Here is an 18,715-nt window from a genome sequence, read left to right on the forward strand (position 1 = left end):
CGTTGGGGTTTTCTTTCAGTTTTCATACCCAGCAACTGATGTCACGGTTTCAGCAGATGTGAAGAGAGTGGTTCCCAGCTGTGCGTGTGTGTGAGGGCACAGAAGGGTTTTTAAAAACACGCAAACACACTGCTGCTGTGGGATGAAAGGTCAGATCAAGGCTTGCCCACTCTTTATTATGGCCTAGATAAGATCAGGCGTGTCAAGACTTGCTGTTGTGTTTGTATGAGCTTTTTATATCCTGGGCAGGCTTTTAAAGTTTTAACACATCTGTAGTGTTTTCTCTGAACAAAGACCAAAATATTTATAATGAAGGCAAAGAAGGGATTCAGTAATAAAATTGCAGCTAATGTTTATTTGCAATACAAGTAATTGTTCTTTCCTAGAAAATGGTGAGAAATATTACTCAAAATGATGTAATGCATCTTTTTTGTTTTTAAAGCTTTTCAGTAATACAGAAAGGGACAGTTTACTTTAACCTCCTAGGACCTGGCGTCCACATATGTGGACATCACATTTATTATTATTGTATTTAGACCAAAATACTCAATTTTGCTCTACAAGGGCCTGATATCCACTTACGAGGACATTATACTGCTACTGTTCTATCGAAATTTTAAATAAATATCCTCATATGTGGCTCTCATTTTTCTTAGAAACAAAAATTAGGTAAAACCAAAAAATCAGGTAATTCTTTGTCTTTACATTCATCAGGTCACAAAATATCAAAGAGAAATTAAAAATGCATGCCGTGGAAGAGTTCAGGTCTTAGGAGGTTAAAGGTGAAACGTTACGCTTTTCTTATTTTCTTCTCTGTATATGCTGTTACAATGCTGGATACCCATATTAAACATGGTCAGACTTTGAAATAATGAGGTCAGCGTATGTGCACATAATCCCTACGAGCCTAAAGCTCAGGCTTCAGACTGCTCTAAACACTCGGTTTCAGGTAGGATTTTCTACTTTTGGCTCTGTATATTGTCAAACAGTGGGTATATTTTATTCTGTTGTCGTCACGCATTCACATGGCTTTTGCTGTGAGCACACAAGCCCAAATAAACCTTCTGTTTGCGATGAGCAGCCAGTCAGGAGGAGTTAATACAGCTTATTTCAGTGAGAGGCTCGTGATAAGATAAACAGAGATTATTTTGATCTGCGAGTTTTGCAGACCTACTCCAGTAGAGTTTACGGAGCTGGAAATGAGCTGTAACTTCTTTTTACATAAGTTCCTGAAATGGTTTTCTGTCAGCTTATCGTGCAAGTTTGAGCTGAAGTAACCTGTGACTTTCCTGAGATTTGTTAACTAACAGAGACCGCAAGTGCCAGTTTGCTCCATCTTATGTGTATGTGTTTGTTAGAGGGGTAAGCCTGGTGTGTGTTTTATTATGCATGTATGGGGACCGGATGTGTATTTATAGCAAAGAGTAACTGCACACGTGTGTTTATGTGCACCGAGACAGCAGTCATTTAGTGGGTCCACGTGACAGGAGTGGAGTGGCGCTTGACCTCGGGCTTGTTTGCTGTGTGTGTGTGTGTGTGTCAGTCTGCGTTGGTTCATATGTGGTTCATATAAATTACACCAAGAGTAGGAAAAAGAGACTCTGCTTGTTGTTTTGTCAGGATGAGCTGAAGGAGACTCACTTAACTGAAGTGCAGTCTTCAGGTATGAAGAAATTCACTGTCAACTTTTGTAGGTTGACAGCCTTCACCCCAGTCAGGCAGCAGCTCGTTGGCAACGTGGCGAGGTATGCAATCTACTTCATCTTGGTTCTAGCAAAAATGAACAAAAACCTCAACCAGCTGCAAAAATGCGCAGTTAGAGCATCTTTTCTTTTTTCCCTGCTCACAGGAGAATGCCATGCTCCCATTGAAATGCTCCTTTGCTGTGTGGGCTATCGCTTAAATACATTTGCTCTGCCAGACTGTGCATGCTAATGTACAGTCATGGGTGCCTGCGTAGTAAAGTGCCGCTTGTTACAGTTTGATTTACTGGCACTTTACAAAGACACACAGACACACATTAGAAAAACCACTTTCTACTCCATTAAAGCGTCTGCTGCAGAAATGTCACGTATGCTGAAAAAATGGGTCACTGTGAGTTCACATGGCTGCGGCTACATCCAGCTACACAGTGGTGGGACAAGCCAGCGTGAAGCTGCAGCAGCAGGCAGACTGCTGGTGATTAGGATCAACAGAGCAGAGTTCAGCCGAGTGAGTGTGTGGAATGCTAATCCACATTGTCATAAGGCGAGCTTCAGCCTGACAAAGGGTTGGAGACATAAGGGGGTTAGTTGTGTGTTTGTGTGTTGCAGAGGCACCCCAGATAAGAGAGGTACTTCGTTATTGCAGATTAGGACCCAGTAGCAGTTTGGTGTGTTTTTAATAAAGCAAGGTGGGGGTGGGAAGGTGAGGAAAATGGTAGTAGTGCCGAAATGTGCAAACGTTTGCACTGGCACATATTCATTAAGGAAGAGAGAGTGCAGAGCAGCAGGAATAATGAGCAGGGGTGTGTGCGTGCGTGTGTGCGTGAGTGGGTGGTGGGCGTTAAGCCGTCAGCTGTCAGGTATGCAGGAGTCACTGGGAGCGACAGGCAGCCATTAGTGTAGCGCACACACGTGCATGTTTGTTTGGTCTGTGTGTGGGTACAGAACATACAGAAGTAATGGCCCACCTGCAGCCTTGTTCTTTTACTGTGTTTTCTGGGTGTTTCTCACATTTATACTAAAACCCAGACCCTGGGAGTTTCCTTTTGAAGGGTGACTATGCCTGTAACCACCATTAGTCACACAGACTGTATATCAGTGATTGCCAAAGTGTGGCCTGCGGCCTCTCTGTGGGCACTAAAAGTACTGCAGGTAGACCTAGCGATTTGTATTAAATTCTTAAATCATTTTTGAATTCACACCTTCTAAACTTTTGTGACTCGATCAAATGAAAGATTGAATCGAATTATAATCCTTTTGGTGTAATTCTTATGAGCTTTTATAGGATAACATTTATTGGGATACTTTTTCGACTGCGGTTTAATAAGTAGTTTAAAATTAGAAAACAAAGCAAAACTAATGAAGCAAAGCCATGGGTTTAAATTTTATTATTTATTTATTTATTTCCTGGTGATTTTCCTTTGGTGGAATTTCCAGACTTCTTTAGTTGGCGTCAGATATGAGGGGAAAACCCTGGACCTTAATCTGTTCTCTGTCCTTAACCATAAAACCTACAGTCTTGACCCTCAAACAGCCCCAAAATGAGCGTTGGCCAAAATGTCCTTGTTTACCAGTAATGTCCTCGCTCTCAAGGTCTAATTGGTCCTTGCAAATACAGACACACACACATGCACACACAGACAAAGGAGGGTGCAGACCTAGCCTTTAATGAGCTGTCAGTCGTCTTAGCAGCCAAACATCTGTCGTTGTAGAGATCAAGCAGATGAAAGACCTCTGTATGACCTGACGTTACTATCAGTTTGGCCCACGCGCTCCCTCTGTATGTGTTTGACACACACACACACACACACACACACACACACACACACACACACACACACACACACACACACACACACACACACCATTCTTTACATTGGACAGACCCAGCTCACCGCCACACCACTGCAGTGGTTACATCGTGGTTTCTGTCAGTCCTCCTTCTCTCTGTCTCTTCCCTGTCACCCCTCTCTCTTTCTGAGCTGTTCACTCTGTCCCTTCCCCCTCCTCCACTCAGTGCTGCAGTGCTGGAAGGGGAAACGGGAAAAAACCAAAAACACACTAACCATAAACATTCACAAATGATCGAGGTCCCGTCTGTATACACACAGACTAACAACCACACCTGGCTCACACATACGGCTCCAGCCTTTTAACATTTGCATGAACATGCTCATTCATGCATGGCCTTGTAAATAAGGGACTATCCCCCCTACATACAGTTCAGAAAAACTCTCATGCAAATCACTACTACTAGTTTTGTTTTTTTGTTTTCTTTTGCTGATGAATATAGAAGTTGTGATTTGAGGTGGAGGTACAGAGCATAAAGTCACAGGTCACATTCACTTGCCGTGAATTAATTGCTGTTAAAAATAGATGTTGGTATCGACTGTTATGTGCAAGTAAGATGGCATTTAGAGGTATCCGTGTGTCACATCAATTCTTCGAGGGCCACATGAATTCTTTTAAGAAAGACGCTGTGGCTTCTCTAGGTAGCGAAACAGAAGGTGAATAGATAAATAAAAATGATCATGTGTGCTTCGTGGAATATGTAACAGGTGAATAATTGTGTTTTTTGTAAATAATACATGCTTAAGCTGCTGAATGAGGCTGCTGCTGGACCGGTATAAATGATAAGCGGCTAATACGTGGCTGTCACAGTTATTTGCTGGCATTGTTCTGAGGCTGTTTAGCGCTGGTAATGACACAAGCTCTTAGCCGGTACAGCACAGAGGAAAATCCTTTAGTCCAGCTGATGAAAAGCTGCCTGTTTATTATTCACTGAGAGCTTGTGTGTCTGCGTTTTGTGGATAAACGTTTTATAGCGGGCTTTAAACGGGTACTAAGTCAATTATTGATGCTTTCAAACTTTTCTCTTCCCCTTCTTCTTTCGTCTCCTTCCTCTTCTTACCATCTCTCTTCTCTCTGCATCTCCCTTCTCAATCTGCTGTGTGTCGGTCGCTGTGGGCTCCCTAACGGCTCGCATTGCGATGCTGTGCATTGTTGTTCCTCTGCTGTCTCTGTTACCTGTCAGTTAGGTAGACCATGTTTGTGAAATGCACGGAGCATGTGTGTCAGGCCTGCCTGTCACAGATAAGCATCAGCTACATCAGCTTGTGGCCTCTCGCCGAGCGTGGCCTGGATATAAAAAAAAACCTCAACCCAAAACGAAACGGTGAGATAGACAAAACTAGAGGCAGCAGGCAGTTCTTACTCAACGTCCTCTGAGGGTATGACGCTGACACAGGAAACACAAACGTACATTTTCCTGTACAGCGCGTGTTTTGATTCCAGCTGCGTTGCATGTATGCCGATGTCTGACACGCTCAGAAGCGTGTAGCAACAGGCCGCGTCGACTCACAGCTAGGCTTTTTTTCCTGTTTTAGTCATAGGCCTTCCACTACGGGCTCATTCGGCTGCGACACCAGGTTTATCCATTTCCTCGCTGCCTTCGTTTTCCTCACAGCTGCATTATGGCCAGCTCAGGCTAGTTCACTTACTTCTGCACACATTTGTATCCATCTTTTACATCTTGAGTGTCATTTGTCTCCATTTCCTATCGTTTAAGTGCCGTTTGTCTCCATCTTTCCCCCTCTGCATCTGCGTGCCTGGTGTAATTTCTCTCCTCTCTGCATGCTTCCTCGCATTCTCACACCTCCTGACGGAAATGCTCATTTTGAGTCGTTCAGACTATTCCAACAAATGTATTCGGTGCAGCACTACATCTGTGTCTTCCTCTCGCTCTCTGCTGTATTTAACCTTGGGGTGTCTTTGCTCGTCTATTTAACCACCATCTCTCTTTCTCTCTCCTTCTGTTTTCAGAAGGTGGTGGAGGAGGAGAGCCAGGTGAGGAAACCCTCGTTAGATATCTGCTCCACCGGCGACAAGTTGGCTGATGCTGACCCAGCGAGAAAGGTCAGTTATCATTTCCCTCCCTGTGACACCTTCCCCCATTCCTTTCCTCCCCCTTCCTCCACGCTCAGGTACCCCCCCCCCCCCCCCCCCAACTGATAGACACACCCCCTGCTCACTCATTCATAGCGGCATGCTTCTCCTCTGTTGTACCAAGCTGCTCTGCTCCTCGCCCCCTCCCCCGCTAACGTGCCCAGTGTCTCAACTGATGCCTGATGGATGATCCCCCTTTCACATGTATGCATGCATATTAACTATATTATGGCTCCAAGAGCGCCACATGCAGCACATTTCTTTCTCCTTCCGCTGTCTTTCTCCACGTATTTGTGTGTGTGTGTGTGTGTGTGTGTGCACGTTCATGCATCTGATTGCTTTTGTAATAATTTATCTAATGCGCTGTGAAGGCTGTTCACCAATCAATATATGAGGATGGAAGATGTGCAGTTTTGTTTTTGTTTGTTTTTTTGTTTTGTGCCACATTTATCTATTTGTTTGCGTTTCCAACAGGGAAAAGCATCTCCACCGACTCTTGTGTTCAACCGGCTTTTCTCAGAAATTAAGGAGGAGCCAGGACACCCCACCCTGGTCCATCCCAGGTACTACACCTTATTAACCCTAAGTCAGTTATTCCAGTAAAAGCTTTGAGGCTTGTAACTATCATATTTCTGATCTCCACTGCACCAAAGAGATCAAATTTCTCCAACAAAGATATAAAGCGGAGTCGAAAAGCAGAGAGCGTGTGGTATTCTGGTTTAATAAATGATGATTATCACAATATTTTCCTGTTAATAAACAGCATTAATTAACCATCTCAAACTTAGTGCCACTTTTATTTGGTGGTTTTAGAGATGTAGCAAGATGAAGAAGATTCTTCCCTTGATTATTTGTTTCATCTTTGAACATTTAATAGCCTACAGCAGGCTGCCTTTAAAACTGTGTGCTGCATAAATAAACATATTCTGTGTGTTTTCATATAAAAAAAAAGAAAAGCAGGAAATCAACATGTGTGAAGAGTTTTCTGGTTATTAGAAAATTTTTGGACTTTGTTCAAAAATCTGAAATGTCTGAAATTATGAATATTAACTTGCATAATCAATGAATGAAGCAGTTGTTGCCCCTCACATTGTTTTATTTTTCCAGTGTAGAGAACTCTATTAAATCTTGCTGAAGGAGACGAGTGGTATTCACTTTAAAGATGGTTTTAGTTGGTTGTGCTAGACAAAATTAAAAGCTGCAGTTATTTAAGGACTTATCGATACCTGAATCTGTGCCAGATGGCCTGGTGTTATCTGTAAAAACACGGAGAAGAGATAAGACTCTCCTTGCCAGATATTATAGGTGTATGTTTTTAAGTTTTGTGTTGGCTTCAGTTTCTTCCTCTTCTTTTAATTTCTTGTGACTGCACTCCCTCGTCTCCTCCTCCTCCTCTCCCTCACTCGCTCCTTCCTCATTTCATTTCCAAGCCCTCTGCATCTCCCACCGTCTCTCCATCCCCAGGGGACACCAGCTCTTGTTTAGATGTGGCTCACAGTAATCTGACCCAGATTAAAGCCATAGCTACATGTGACTGCCTGTGACTTACTGACTGCGTGGAGGCCTGCAGACTCCAGGCCAGACAAATTGGAGGGATTATAGCTCTGGTCACCTGTCAGCATCACACGATTGCTACACGTACAAACCAGTCAAGACCAGTTTGCAGTGTGTCTTTTGCATCCCAGAGTTGGTAATAATGCAGCGCCCTAACAGTTGGATGTCGTGCCAGACATCCGCAGCACTTAAAGTCGAATCTGGATCGCCGCAAACATCCATTAGTGCTACACTTGTCACATACAAGCCAGGCTTACATTATTCAGTTGCTTCTGAGCCGTTTCATGTAGAGGAGTGGTTTTCATTCAGGCGAGCAGACAGACCAAGCGTTGTGTGTCTGCTCTGGAAGAAAACGAAGCACAGAGTCCCACTGAGCTGCCATTCTTACCCTAGTTCACTGTTCCAGCCTCAGCCCTGTCTGGAGGGGGCTGCTGATGGGGGAGGGGTTCAAAGCTCCTCTCTTCTCCTCCTTTCTTTTTCTCCCTCTCTTTAACTTCCCTTCACACCATCATGAAACAGTGTTGGTTTAGTGGCCTGGGAGTATCTCACAGCACAATCTCTCTTTCTCCCAGTTGCATCCACTACTTGAACATTTGTGATATGCAAAAGATGTGTTTAGGCTGAGATCCTGTAAACATGTGGCAGAGATTTTTTTTTTTTTCCTGCAGCCTTCCCAGCGTCCATTTACTTTGGGCTAGAGCAAACGCCACATTAGTTAAAGTAGCTGCCGAGTCAATAATTTGTTGGTACGATCATCGCTTCAAACACAAGATTATGTAAAAGGTGGCGCTAGTTCCTGTATGCCTAGAATAAAAGGGCAAAGAACAGATGCTTAATTCAGTCCTTACATATTTAGAAACCAGACAAATGTTGGTGTTAATGAAGAAAATTGTGAATTGATTCAAAATTAGATGATGTTTATTTGAGTGCTTAAATGCCTTCTCTTTTTGTTTCTTCCAGTTACTACATGTACACATATGATAAGATGGTGGCTCCCAATGTGTCACTGCGAAGGGAGGCAGAGATGAGCCCCGAGATGCTGAGCGCACTGCTCAAACACCACTACAGTCGCAGAGTGCTGGGCCACGACGAGCCGCCAATGGGTCAGTAATAATACACCCAGCAGAGCTGAATTATTAACCAGCAAAGACGCGTGTAAAGCTTTTTAATGGCTCAACATACATGCTATAACCACTTAAACACACAATCTGGTCTTCAAATTAGGATTAGAAATAAATCAGTGACCATGTTATTGTTGCCTTCTGCCTGAGGGATTTGATGTTGGATAAGCAGAGCAGGAACATGTTTGTTGTCGTGTAAACGAGAAGAAAAATCTGATCAGAGATGATGTGACTTCCTCCGACACAAAGCTGCCAAGATAATCTGACTTCATCATGCTTTTTGGAAACCATACAAATCAGCCAAATAGAACAACAAATAAGATCATACCTTGTCTTACTTGACCTTCTTGTGAAATTAAAAGCAACAGCTGACGCTCTGTAATTATGTTCAAGTGAAAAGCTGAAAATGGCAGAGCCGATAATGGGCCAAAAGGCAGGAAATTGCTTCCAGTTTATCCATTTAATAACAGGCCTTAGATCTCCAGCAGTTAATAAGAGCTGCACATCTGCAGAGACACTGAGTCTAGCTGCAGAACCCAGCGTGAGTGGGCAGGTAGAGGAAGAGTTTCTGTACACAGATTGTCTTTCTTTAATTAACGGTGTCAGACATGAAGATGGAAAGTTACTTGGAGTTTGACTAATTAAAAAGCATAAAACTGACTGGAGACACACACACATTCAGACTGTTTTAACAGTGCATATTTTTTGGCTATAACAAGACAAAAAAAACATTTACATGGAGTGTGATCTCTGACAAAGTTGTTCCACTATTTTCTAGCTGAAAATTGTCAAACTAGAGCTCGTATAAACGCTTTCCACAAACACTCAGTACGAACGATATTTGGTTATTCCAGTAGTTTTCAAACATTTTTGTGTCATCAAAATTGCCCTAAAACTGAGCCATATTCACAGCTGTGCAGTGTCATGTGACAAATTGGCAGTTCAGCTTTTATTTAGAGATGCATCTGTGGTATCTCAGGGGACACCTCGGTGTTGGCGGGGTGGAAACGGCCATGACCTCCTCGTGTGTGTTTTCATGTGTATGCGTTCATGTTTTTCCTGCATTAATGAGATGTGTGTGTACTGTATATTTTTATATAATCTACGTCTATACAGAGAGAGAGAGAGAGAGAGAGGATGAATCACAGGAATGCTCTCTGTATGCCATTATTTCACCACGTCTGACTGCCAAGCTGTCGCCCTCCCTCTCTTTCATTCCTCTCAGGCATTTTCCTCTTTTCTTCTCCGACCAGTCCGTCTCTCCTCCCTCTTTCTCTTCCCATCAGCTGTCGCCACATCCTCCTCTCTGAGCGGGTTCTCCGTTTGCTCCTGCACTTCCTTCTTCTGCCTCTTTCATCTCAAGCCTTCTACCCCTTCATCATTTTCTTTTTTTTAAACATTTTCTCCCCTCATTTAATGCCTTCCTCCCCCTGTTATATCTGTGCCGTTCACTCTTCCTTTTGTGGTTGTCTCTCTCTCTCCTCTGTTTATTTCCTTTTGATCTACCACCCAATGACTCACGCCTGTTATTTGTGCACTTCAGAGCATGGATCTGGGTGTGTGTGCAGGCACACACATGCACTAGCCAGTTTGAGTCAGTAAATGATTGTCCTCTCCGGGTCCAACATGCTGTGTACAGAGCATCCCGTTTCCTGTCACGCACATGCTGCATGATCATTACCCTCTGTTCTCCTGATGTCTTTGTCACCATTCACCATTTCTCCTTCTTCATCATTATCTTCTTCTTGTTCCCCACCTGCTTCTTCATCATCATTTTTGTCTGTCTGCGAGCTTATGGTTCAAATACACTGCCATACCTAACCTACATTTGTGCACTTGTGTTTTTGTGTGTCACTGTGCCAGTTGGATCTTGTATCTTGTATTTTGTGAGTGAAGCTAAGCCCAGCAGAGCAGCACACTAGGGCACTTTCCGCAAGTGTTGTTGGGCAAAGAAAACAACTCTATCTGTAGTCTGTGCCTTTGTGTTAAGTCTCCTCGTGGCTTATGGGATCGTAAGATTACTGCAGAGAGGCTGCTTTTTTAAAAATTCCACCTTAAAAACACTGTTTTGTTTTGCGAGAACTCCACAAATGAACAACCTTGACCTCAGTGGATAAATGAAGTGCAAACGAATTTGGAAGTACAGCAAGTCTTTGTTTCTATCACCAAGCCTGAGGGAGATTCAAAAAAATGAATTTCTAACTCCACAGAATCAAAAATGTAAGAGAATCGTTAAGCACCGGTGCTGTGGAAATTCTGAAACTCACACATCACATTTGAAAACACATTAAGCATCACTGTTGAGCTTTATAGCTTCTTGGTGCTTTTTGTTTTTTAATTCATTTTGATGACTTTACACTTGATAGCATATTTTCCTCCAAGTTCTATTTCTTATTAGCCTACATAGTGGCTAAAGAGACATTGGGCACTAAACATCCAGAGATGCCCAACACCTGATTCTTTTTTTTCTACATCTCTCCAGCTCTCACATACATATCAATTTTAGTCATTATGAAACAAGTTATATTTCAAATTACATTGTCACGTCACAGTTGTCTCACAGGAAGCTGTCAGAGAGGTGCTTAAATAATTCTAACCTTTTTATTAGCCAGTCACCCACATTAAAACCAGGTCAGCTGGAACTGAACTAGAGATGAAACTAGTCTTCTCCTTCTCATTTAAGCGATTGGAATCAAATTAAATTACGATACTGCCAGAGATTACCACCCTACCCACTGTTTCCCATGATGCTCCTCCTCCCAGGCCGCAGCGGGGGAACAAGCCAGGGTTTGAACAGTGGAGGAGCCCACGCAGAGCAGCGCGGCTCCCACACATGGCCCTTTATTCCTCTCTATTCTGCGTGCGTCTGAGGGCAAACACACAGAAAATTTGTGGGCGAGTGTTTGGTTCGTCAGCTGTTGCCGAGCCATACTTGTGCGCTGTGTGAGTGCACTGGTGCTGAGGAAGAATTGCAGGCGTTTATGAGGTTGTGCGAGGGTGTTACTAAGCGCGGGTGGCAGTGTGCATTAGCACGGCTCGCACTTCCTGTCTTTCACCCACCATTCTTCTTCTTCTTTTTCTTTTTAACTTCTTTCTTCATCTTCTTCATCTCCCTCCTTCCTCAGATCTTCACGCGTCGCCTGCTGTCGCTGCTGGTGCCGGGGAGGCCAAATCCCAATGTGCTGCTGCTGACTCGGCCACTGAGAGGGAATGCCAAACCCAGGCAGTTTCCATGGAGATGAGCAGCCCAGGCTACAAGAAAGCCACCCACATCACCGCCCACACCCCTCTTCCCCGTCCTCCTCCTGCGTCGCTGTTGTCATCGGTAACGGATGTAGCAGCTAAGGACGTGAGCTCTGCCACGAGCGGCGTTGTGGCGACGGTGGGGGGGCTGGAGGACGACAAGGACAGGATTGTTGTGGAGATCATGCAGATGTACAGCAGGCAGCAGGAGAAGCTCAACTCCACCCTGCACAAGCAGTTGCAGCTGGAAATGGTGAGTCGGTGGTCGGAAAGATAAACGAGGCCGAGATCAACGAGCCGATAACTGTTTCCGCCCATTAGAAGTGTCCTTGATGTGGAGGTGATCTTCACCTTCCACTAACCCCCTCTATTACTTCCTCCCATCACGTGGAACGTGTCAGTATCAGATTGTTCCACCAGTTTTTAACACAAGTCAGCAGAACAGTTCATATAAATCAGTGTTTCACTCGTTTAGCGTATTATTAAAGCCCTGGGTTTAATTTCAGTTTGGATGCATGGAAACTGAGTTGAACTAGATTATGGTGACATTCGCATCTACAGTTGAATTATGTTCTCCACTAATGGGATTTGGGGAAAATTGCATTTGTAATCTAAAATGAGATGCCACCATTAAAGAGTATTGGTGACAAAATGTCTGATGAAATAAAATGTAAGCAAACTGAAGCAAACAGCCTCCTTGTGGAGCTTCTGTAATGTGGCGGTAGAGCAGGTAGTAGTCGGAAGGTTGCTGGGTGCTCTAGCCTGCATGTTAAAGTATCCTTGCAAGATCCTGGACCCCCAAATTTCATCAGAGTGTGAATATTAGATAGAAAGAAAGACTATATATGCGAATCGGTCTATTTACCATTTGCAGGAGTCACTGAAATGTGACTTTTTCTTTGTGCCCCCAGGAGCTGGAGACTTTGCGTGGAGGCGAAGCAGCGAGGCTACGGGAGCTGAGCGCCGAGCAGCATGAGCTGCGCAGCGAGCTGGAGGCGGTGCACAGCGAGCAGGCACGGCAGCTCGGCCAGGCCCGCCAGGAGCAGCTGGAGCTGGAAACCCGTCTGGAGCAGCTCCGACAGCAGGCCTGCGCCTGCGAGCCAGGGGCGCAGCGCCAGCAAGAGGCCCACTACACAGCACAGGTACGGGCTTACAGGGGAACACATGCATGCACAGACTTTTGCATCAGAGTGAATCTCCGTGACATAAAGTGTGTTCACCGGCTTGCATCACTTAACATATGGCGTTTTTATCTTAAAGACATTAAGATTGAAAAGCTCCAGTGGGACTGAAACAAAGCACACTTTAACACAGCACTCTGCATATTAATATTAAAGTTGAGCTCGCTAAGCATTTACAATTAGTTCTCTTTTCATTTTCATCAGCATGTATGTACAAACATTTATCTTTGGATCTGTAGTTACTAGAGTCATGATTAAATCAGGTTTTTAGGTAAAATTATTTGGAGCTGCACTTATTAAACGTAGCAGTCAAATAGAAAGAATTTACTGTGATGCTGTGTGAGTCTGTGCGGAGCACATACTCAGACGTCTGTTTGGGTTTCAGTAGACCTAATCTTAATCTCTGTTACATCGGCCTGAGCTCTTCCACCTCCTGCCTTTGGCATCAAGCTGTCCCTTTGTTAAGAGAACGGGTGTGCACATTTCTGTGTGGCTCTGAGAGTTCAACATGGGGTTTTTTTTTGTTTTTTTTTTAAAGGTTTGGTGCACATTTCTTTGTTTACTGCTAAAAGGGGAAAAATACAATAAATGGTTACTCTGACTGATGGTTTAAGAGCTCTCAAAACACAACAGTAGTTATTCTGTCTGCACCACTTTGCAGTGTGTGTTGTAAAAGCCTCTGAGCCAACTATGTGTCTAAATGCAGGGTCTCTGTTGGTTTGTTTTTGATGGTTAACACCTGCCTGATTATGAGGATTTTACTGTTTTTTTTTTTTTGGCCTGTTGCCGGAACAAGCCACAGCAATTTGATGATGTCATGTTGGGCTTTAGTTAATTATTTGTTGGGAACATTTCTTTAAATATTTACGACCAAAGTAGTTTGCAGAGGAATGAACAGTTGCGGGCCTGCTAAGAAAAATCTGAAATGAAGACTGTTGACAGATTACTATTAGATGTGGAAATGTGTGAGAGTAATGTGGCTCGTCTCTGTGTCTCCTTTCAGTTGTCCGACCTGCGTCAGAGGCTGGAGCGGGCGGAGGCTGACCGGCAGGAGCTGCAGGAGGAGCTGCGCATGGAGCGGGAGGCGCGCGAGAAGCTGGAGCGCACGATTGCCCAACTGAAGCAGCAGATGGCCCAGTCTGGCACGATGGGAGGCAGCCCCTCTCCTCCTCCTACTCCCTCCACCGGACCCCCTAACGCCCACTCCCCACCCTGCTCAGAGGCCCCAGCGGCTGGCCAAAAGTAACTGCCGCCCCTCCGGGCGCCTCCCCTCCCCCCCCTCATTCCTTTCCTCATCACCCGCCAAGTGTACAGACACAAAAAGATCAGCCCAAAGCTGAAAGGAGCATCACGTCTCCTCAGGCTGATTTGAAGTTGTGCATTACGCTCCCCTTTTGCTTAGTGTAGGATTGACTTTTGTTTTTGTAATTCAATGATCATTTAAAAAAGGAAAAAAAAATTATTTTTTTTTTAAATTTTCACTTCCCTCTCTTTAAACAGTATTTAAAGGTTTTTGGGCATGTATGTTGGGTTTAATTTATAGTTTTTACTGAACAAATAGCTGCTTCACAGACTGAAGACTGGTCCACTGAAGACCAACTCAATCCTTCACTATAACCCACCCCAACCCTCCCTGTTCTCCAATCCATATTCTACGACCCTCCCTTCCTGCTTACTGGTTTCTGGAGCTAATAATGACTTTGACTTTGAGATTTCGGATACAGATTCGCTCCTCCTTGAGGACGTCACATCACGCTACTACCTGGCACAGCAGCCAGCACTCCCGAACACATGGCGCCGCCTGACCCGTGCCCCTACTCTGTCTTTCTGTATGTAAAGCCCAAGTACCAGCGACCGCAGGAAACTGCACGGACATTTTATTACATTGTGTAACATGCGAAAACATCAAGTCTTTATGGGGGACAAAGACCTTTACTGTACAAAAAAAGAAAAAAGAAAAAAAATGGACTTAATGAAAATATGCCAATAGTGATGCTGAACTTGAAATGAGTGTTTTTGGGTGTGATCTCTACAAGGTAGCTAGCTAGGGAGTAGTGTTTCCTGCACTACAGCTGCTCCTAGCGACAGACTGGTTTTCTCCTCTGCTGGGCCACCTGGGCTCTCCTGATGTAGACCAAACAGTCTGCTAGATGAACCGCCAGTTGCCCCGCATCTCCTCTGAAGAGCGCACACCTTCCATTGTCCTCTGCTCGGAAACTCCTTAACACTGTGTATTTTTATGTTTTTATTTTTTCACCTCTAGCCTGTCTATCTTCAAGATAGAAAGGAAACACTGCTGTTTCAGGCTCGGCTTGAAGAAGTGTTGTGCCCCCCCCCCCTTCAGATCCCTCTGGGAAAGGAATGCGTCTGGACGTGGGGGCCGAGCCGAGCCGAAAGAAGAAAGGCAGAGCCCTCACGCGTGGTAGCTGTGCTGTGTTACTATACTTCATGCGACATCCTTACGTGCCTGCACACACTCGATCGCGTCGGTGCAGTGCAGGCATTCATGCAGAACAATGGCCCCAGAGTTCCCAGCAGATGATCAAAGTTGTAGTCTGCCCCTCTGCTTTCAGGCTTCTTTATTGTTAGCAGACCGTTGTATCCCCACCCTGCTCGCATGTGAGAAGTGGGTCGCAGGTGAAGGCAGTTAGTCCAGGGTGGTTTGGGTCCTGCTTTCCGTTATTCTGCCTGACTGAACAAACAGGACCGGGCAGGCAGGGAGAGGAAGAGCGGGAAGAATTGAGGGCCCAGAAGACTAGCGCACTCTCCCCCCACCTCACCCCTTGCGGCAGGCTGGGTGGCCCGTTTGCCGGCGGTACCGAAGGAGGCTTTTTTTCTTTCTTTTTCTTTTTTTTTTTTTTTTTTTTTGTGCCGTCAGAATCGGGGGCAGCTGCCGTTGTCTGAGGCCCTCTGCCCACCCCCGAGCCAGACTGTACAGGATCTCCCAGCCAGCGCCTCCCTCTCTGCCCCCTCTCCCACAGTCACTCGCTCACACAGCCCGTGCATCCACCTCCTGTGTGAGATCAGCTGGGGGTGTGCAGCGTTTTTTTGTTTTTGCTTTTTTTGTTTTGTTTTTTTTGTCAGAGCCCAGGAGAGCTTACAGACGTCCAGCCAGAGGAAGAGAAAACTTTTGTGTCAGTTGCCAGGCAAAGGAGCTTTTTATTGCCACTAAGAAGATCCCGGTTAAGCGAGCGAGCTTGTGCGTGTGTTGTGTGTGTAAATAATCGTGTGTGTGGGGGGGTGTGGGAGGTGGTTTGCCTCGGTTAAACTCTGAGCTTTTTTTTTTTCTTTTTTTTCTTAATGCATCTGCCATTAATGCAAATTGATAGACATTCCACTGTGCTCCATCCTGTTTTCTCACACAGCTTCCCTTTACGATGACAGAGCTGAAGAAGCGGGCAGTTGTGGTTTGTTGACAGTCAGAAAAGCAGGTGCAGGTGCACAAACCAGTAAAAATCAACCCCCATGCCACAAATGTACACTCTACTGTTGTTCCATTTAAACCTTTATTGAAATTATGAAAGAAAATATTTAACGTATTAACTAAAAGATTTATATTCACTTTGTAAATACAGTAGTCATTAATATATTAACTGTTCTTATAAATAAATAATCTTAAAAGGTTATAATATTTGGATCAGAACCGAGGCTTCAGTCAGCCCCAGTGTTTGTTTATTTTTCTTTTTTGCTTTCTTCATGAAAACTGATGTGAGAACTTGACTTTGTGTGGATGTGGGGGAGTGGAACACGTGGTTTACTGAGATGCGATGCAGGACAACAGCAAAAAATAGGAAAATATTACTTTGTTACACACTCCCCTCCCTTCTTTATGAACTGATGGAAATACTTTTTTGTGGATTTCATCATAATGGACTGTTTACTGTGTAATGTAAGCTGTTTTCCTCCCTTCTGTCTCCTCTGAGCAAAATTGAAAATGCTTTGTGGATAAAATGAAAACTTTTCTTTTCTTTTCTTTGCATGGTTTACTGCCCCTTTACTTTTTGTATCTGTGGGCCACTATCGGTCTGTTTAATGTACAAAAAAAGAGAAAAAGATTTCCCTGTACATGACACACAGATTGAGTTGGCGCATGAATATTGAACGTGTGCAAGTTTTATATCGCGAGTGGATCAGAGGCTAGCTGAATATAAAGTCAGAGTCAGATCATGAAGAGTATAACCTGTAGCCTAATTTGTTTGGAATGTGTGTCTGTGGGCGGGCCTCCAATGTCTGACTGAAGCACAGCAGCTTTGCTCATGTAGCTCTGGACGTGCGATTGTGTCCTGATTTAAGATCATATATTATCCTCGTCATTTCTCACTTAGAATATAATCAGTATTAGTTTTTATTCACTTAATTACCTCTTCAGCTGAAAAATATATCAATACATATATAAAAATAAATATATATATATATATATTAATTAAAAATTCAACACACGAGCAGATATCTAAGGGAGGTCTGTACTTTCTGAGTAGTTTGCATTTTATACACATGGGGGCGCTGTTTAACTTTTTTAAACCACATCACAATGATTAAAAAAAGGACTAAAGAATAATGGGGCGTGCTGGGCCTTTTTGCATTTTGCTGTGTTATGAGAACTTGGATCTAGTTTGTACAGTTTTTACAGGTGTGAACTTTGCCCAACTGACTTAAAAAAAAAAAAAAAAAAAGTAAAAAAAAAAGTGGAGGTAGCTGTGTTTTATTTACCACATGAACAGATTTGAATGCAAGATTTGCATAACCATTCGCCTATGTGACGAGAACTTGTAAATGGCTACAAGTTGACCTTTGAAGTGTTTGAAGGTGGTTTGATTTGTAGTTGGGTGTGTGATTTCTTTGTTTTCTCTTTTCTTTTCTTCAGGCTGTAATTAGCCTTTTAAGTAGAGCTGATCACACTGATGGCCGGTCACTAAAAAGAATACCCTGATTTCGTTGATACACATCCTGTTATAGATGGAAAAAAGACAACTCTCCCCCCCCCCCCCCCCCCCCTGATGCTGTTCTGAAACATGAAACAGTGTCTGTGTATGACCATTGCATACTATGTTGCCAATACTACAGTGTGATGAGACTTTTGTTCTTGCATGAATTGAGACACTGTTCTCCTACCTCATGTTGTGATATATATATTAAAAAAAAAGATGTTTTTTTAAGCAGAAGACACTGCATCTCTGTTTATCATCATAGATATTTACTAGAAAGATTACATACCTGTAAATGCTTTTAGCTAATACCTCAGTTGTATCTAGTGTTTGTTTTTTTGGTTTTTTTCTGTTTTTGCCCTTTCCTGATTTCAGATCTTGTAAATAAAACCCTGTATAGACAATGAACTTGGATCAAATTCAAGTAAAGTTCTGTAGTGTCAAAATCCGTCATGTCTTTTTTCTAGACCGCCTTTAAGTATAGAGCTCACCAACATTTATGGTCCTGTACATCCTTACACATAACAGTCCGGTGCTGATAATCAGATCCACTTGATTAACTGATCAGCAGTAACTCTGAGCTCTTCTGTAAAAGCAGGTCAGTGTGTTAACTCAGTGCCAAGGAAAAAAGAGGGTTATAAGGCCAGACAAGTCCATCATTCATATGTGGACATCTCAGCAAATTCACCCCAAGGTCAGATTGTGCAAATCACCCAAGAGCTATATGTCAGGCTCTACAGGCCTCAGTTCACATGTTAAAGTTCATGACAGTATATTTAGAAAAGGACTGAACTGGGGAAAGCCTCTTCTCTGTAAAAAGAACATGGCAGCATGGCTTCATCTGAACAAATTTCATTTGGGCAGATGAGAGCAAAGTGGAGATGTTTGCCAAAAACTAAACACAGCACATCAGCACAAACACATCATACCAACTGTCAAGCACGGTGGTGGAGGGGTGATGAGTAGGCCTTGTCTTACAGCCACAGTCATTGAGTCGACCATAAACTCCTCTGTATTCTAAAGTCAAATGTGAGGTCATCTGT

The 18,715-nt window shown here is 43.7% G+C and overlaps 1 protein-coding gene across 3 annotated transcripts in view; it reads left to right on the forward strand.

Moving 5' to 3' along the window:
• Positions 1-18,118, forward strand: part of skila (SKI-like proto-oncogene a) — a 35,716-nt gene extending 17,598 nt beyond the window's left edge. For 2 of the 3 annotated variants that reach the window (XM_085253561.1, XM_085253562.1), the window contains exons 3-8: positions 5,526-5,618; positions 6,123-6,211; positions 8,163-8,305; positions 11,449-11,819; positions 12,478-12,708; positions 13,751-18,118. In XM_085253561.1, the coding sequence (XP_085109687.1) occupies positions 5,526-5,618; positions 6,123-6,211; positions 8,163-8,305; positions 11,449-11,819; positions 12,478-12,708; positions 13,751-13,993 (1,170 nt within the window). In that variant the 3' untranslated portion in view covers positions 13,994-18,118. The remainder of the gene's footprint in view (positions 1-5,525; positions 5,619-6,122; positions 6,212-8,162; positions 8,306-11,448; positions 11,820-12,477; positions 12,709-13,750) is intronic. The other variant, XM_085253563.1, reaches the window with a different exon arrangement.
• Positions 18,119-18,715: the final 597 nt, after the last annotated feature.

This window comes from Mchenga conophoros, linkage group LG18 (genome assembly GCF_057382185.1).
Source record: "Mchenga conophoros isolate Kocher_MC1m ecotype Shallow Benthic linkage group LG18, M_conophoros_male_GT1.1, whole genome shotgun sequence".
In the NCBI taxonomy this organism is placed as follows: domain Eukaryota; kingdom Metazoa; phylum Chordata; class Actinopteri; order Cichliformes; family Cichlidae; genus Mchenga; species Mchenga conophoros.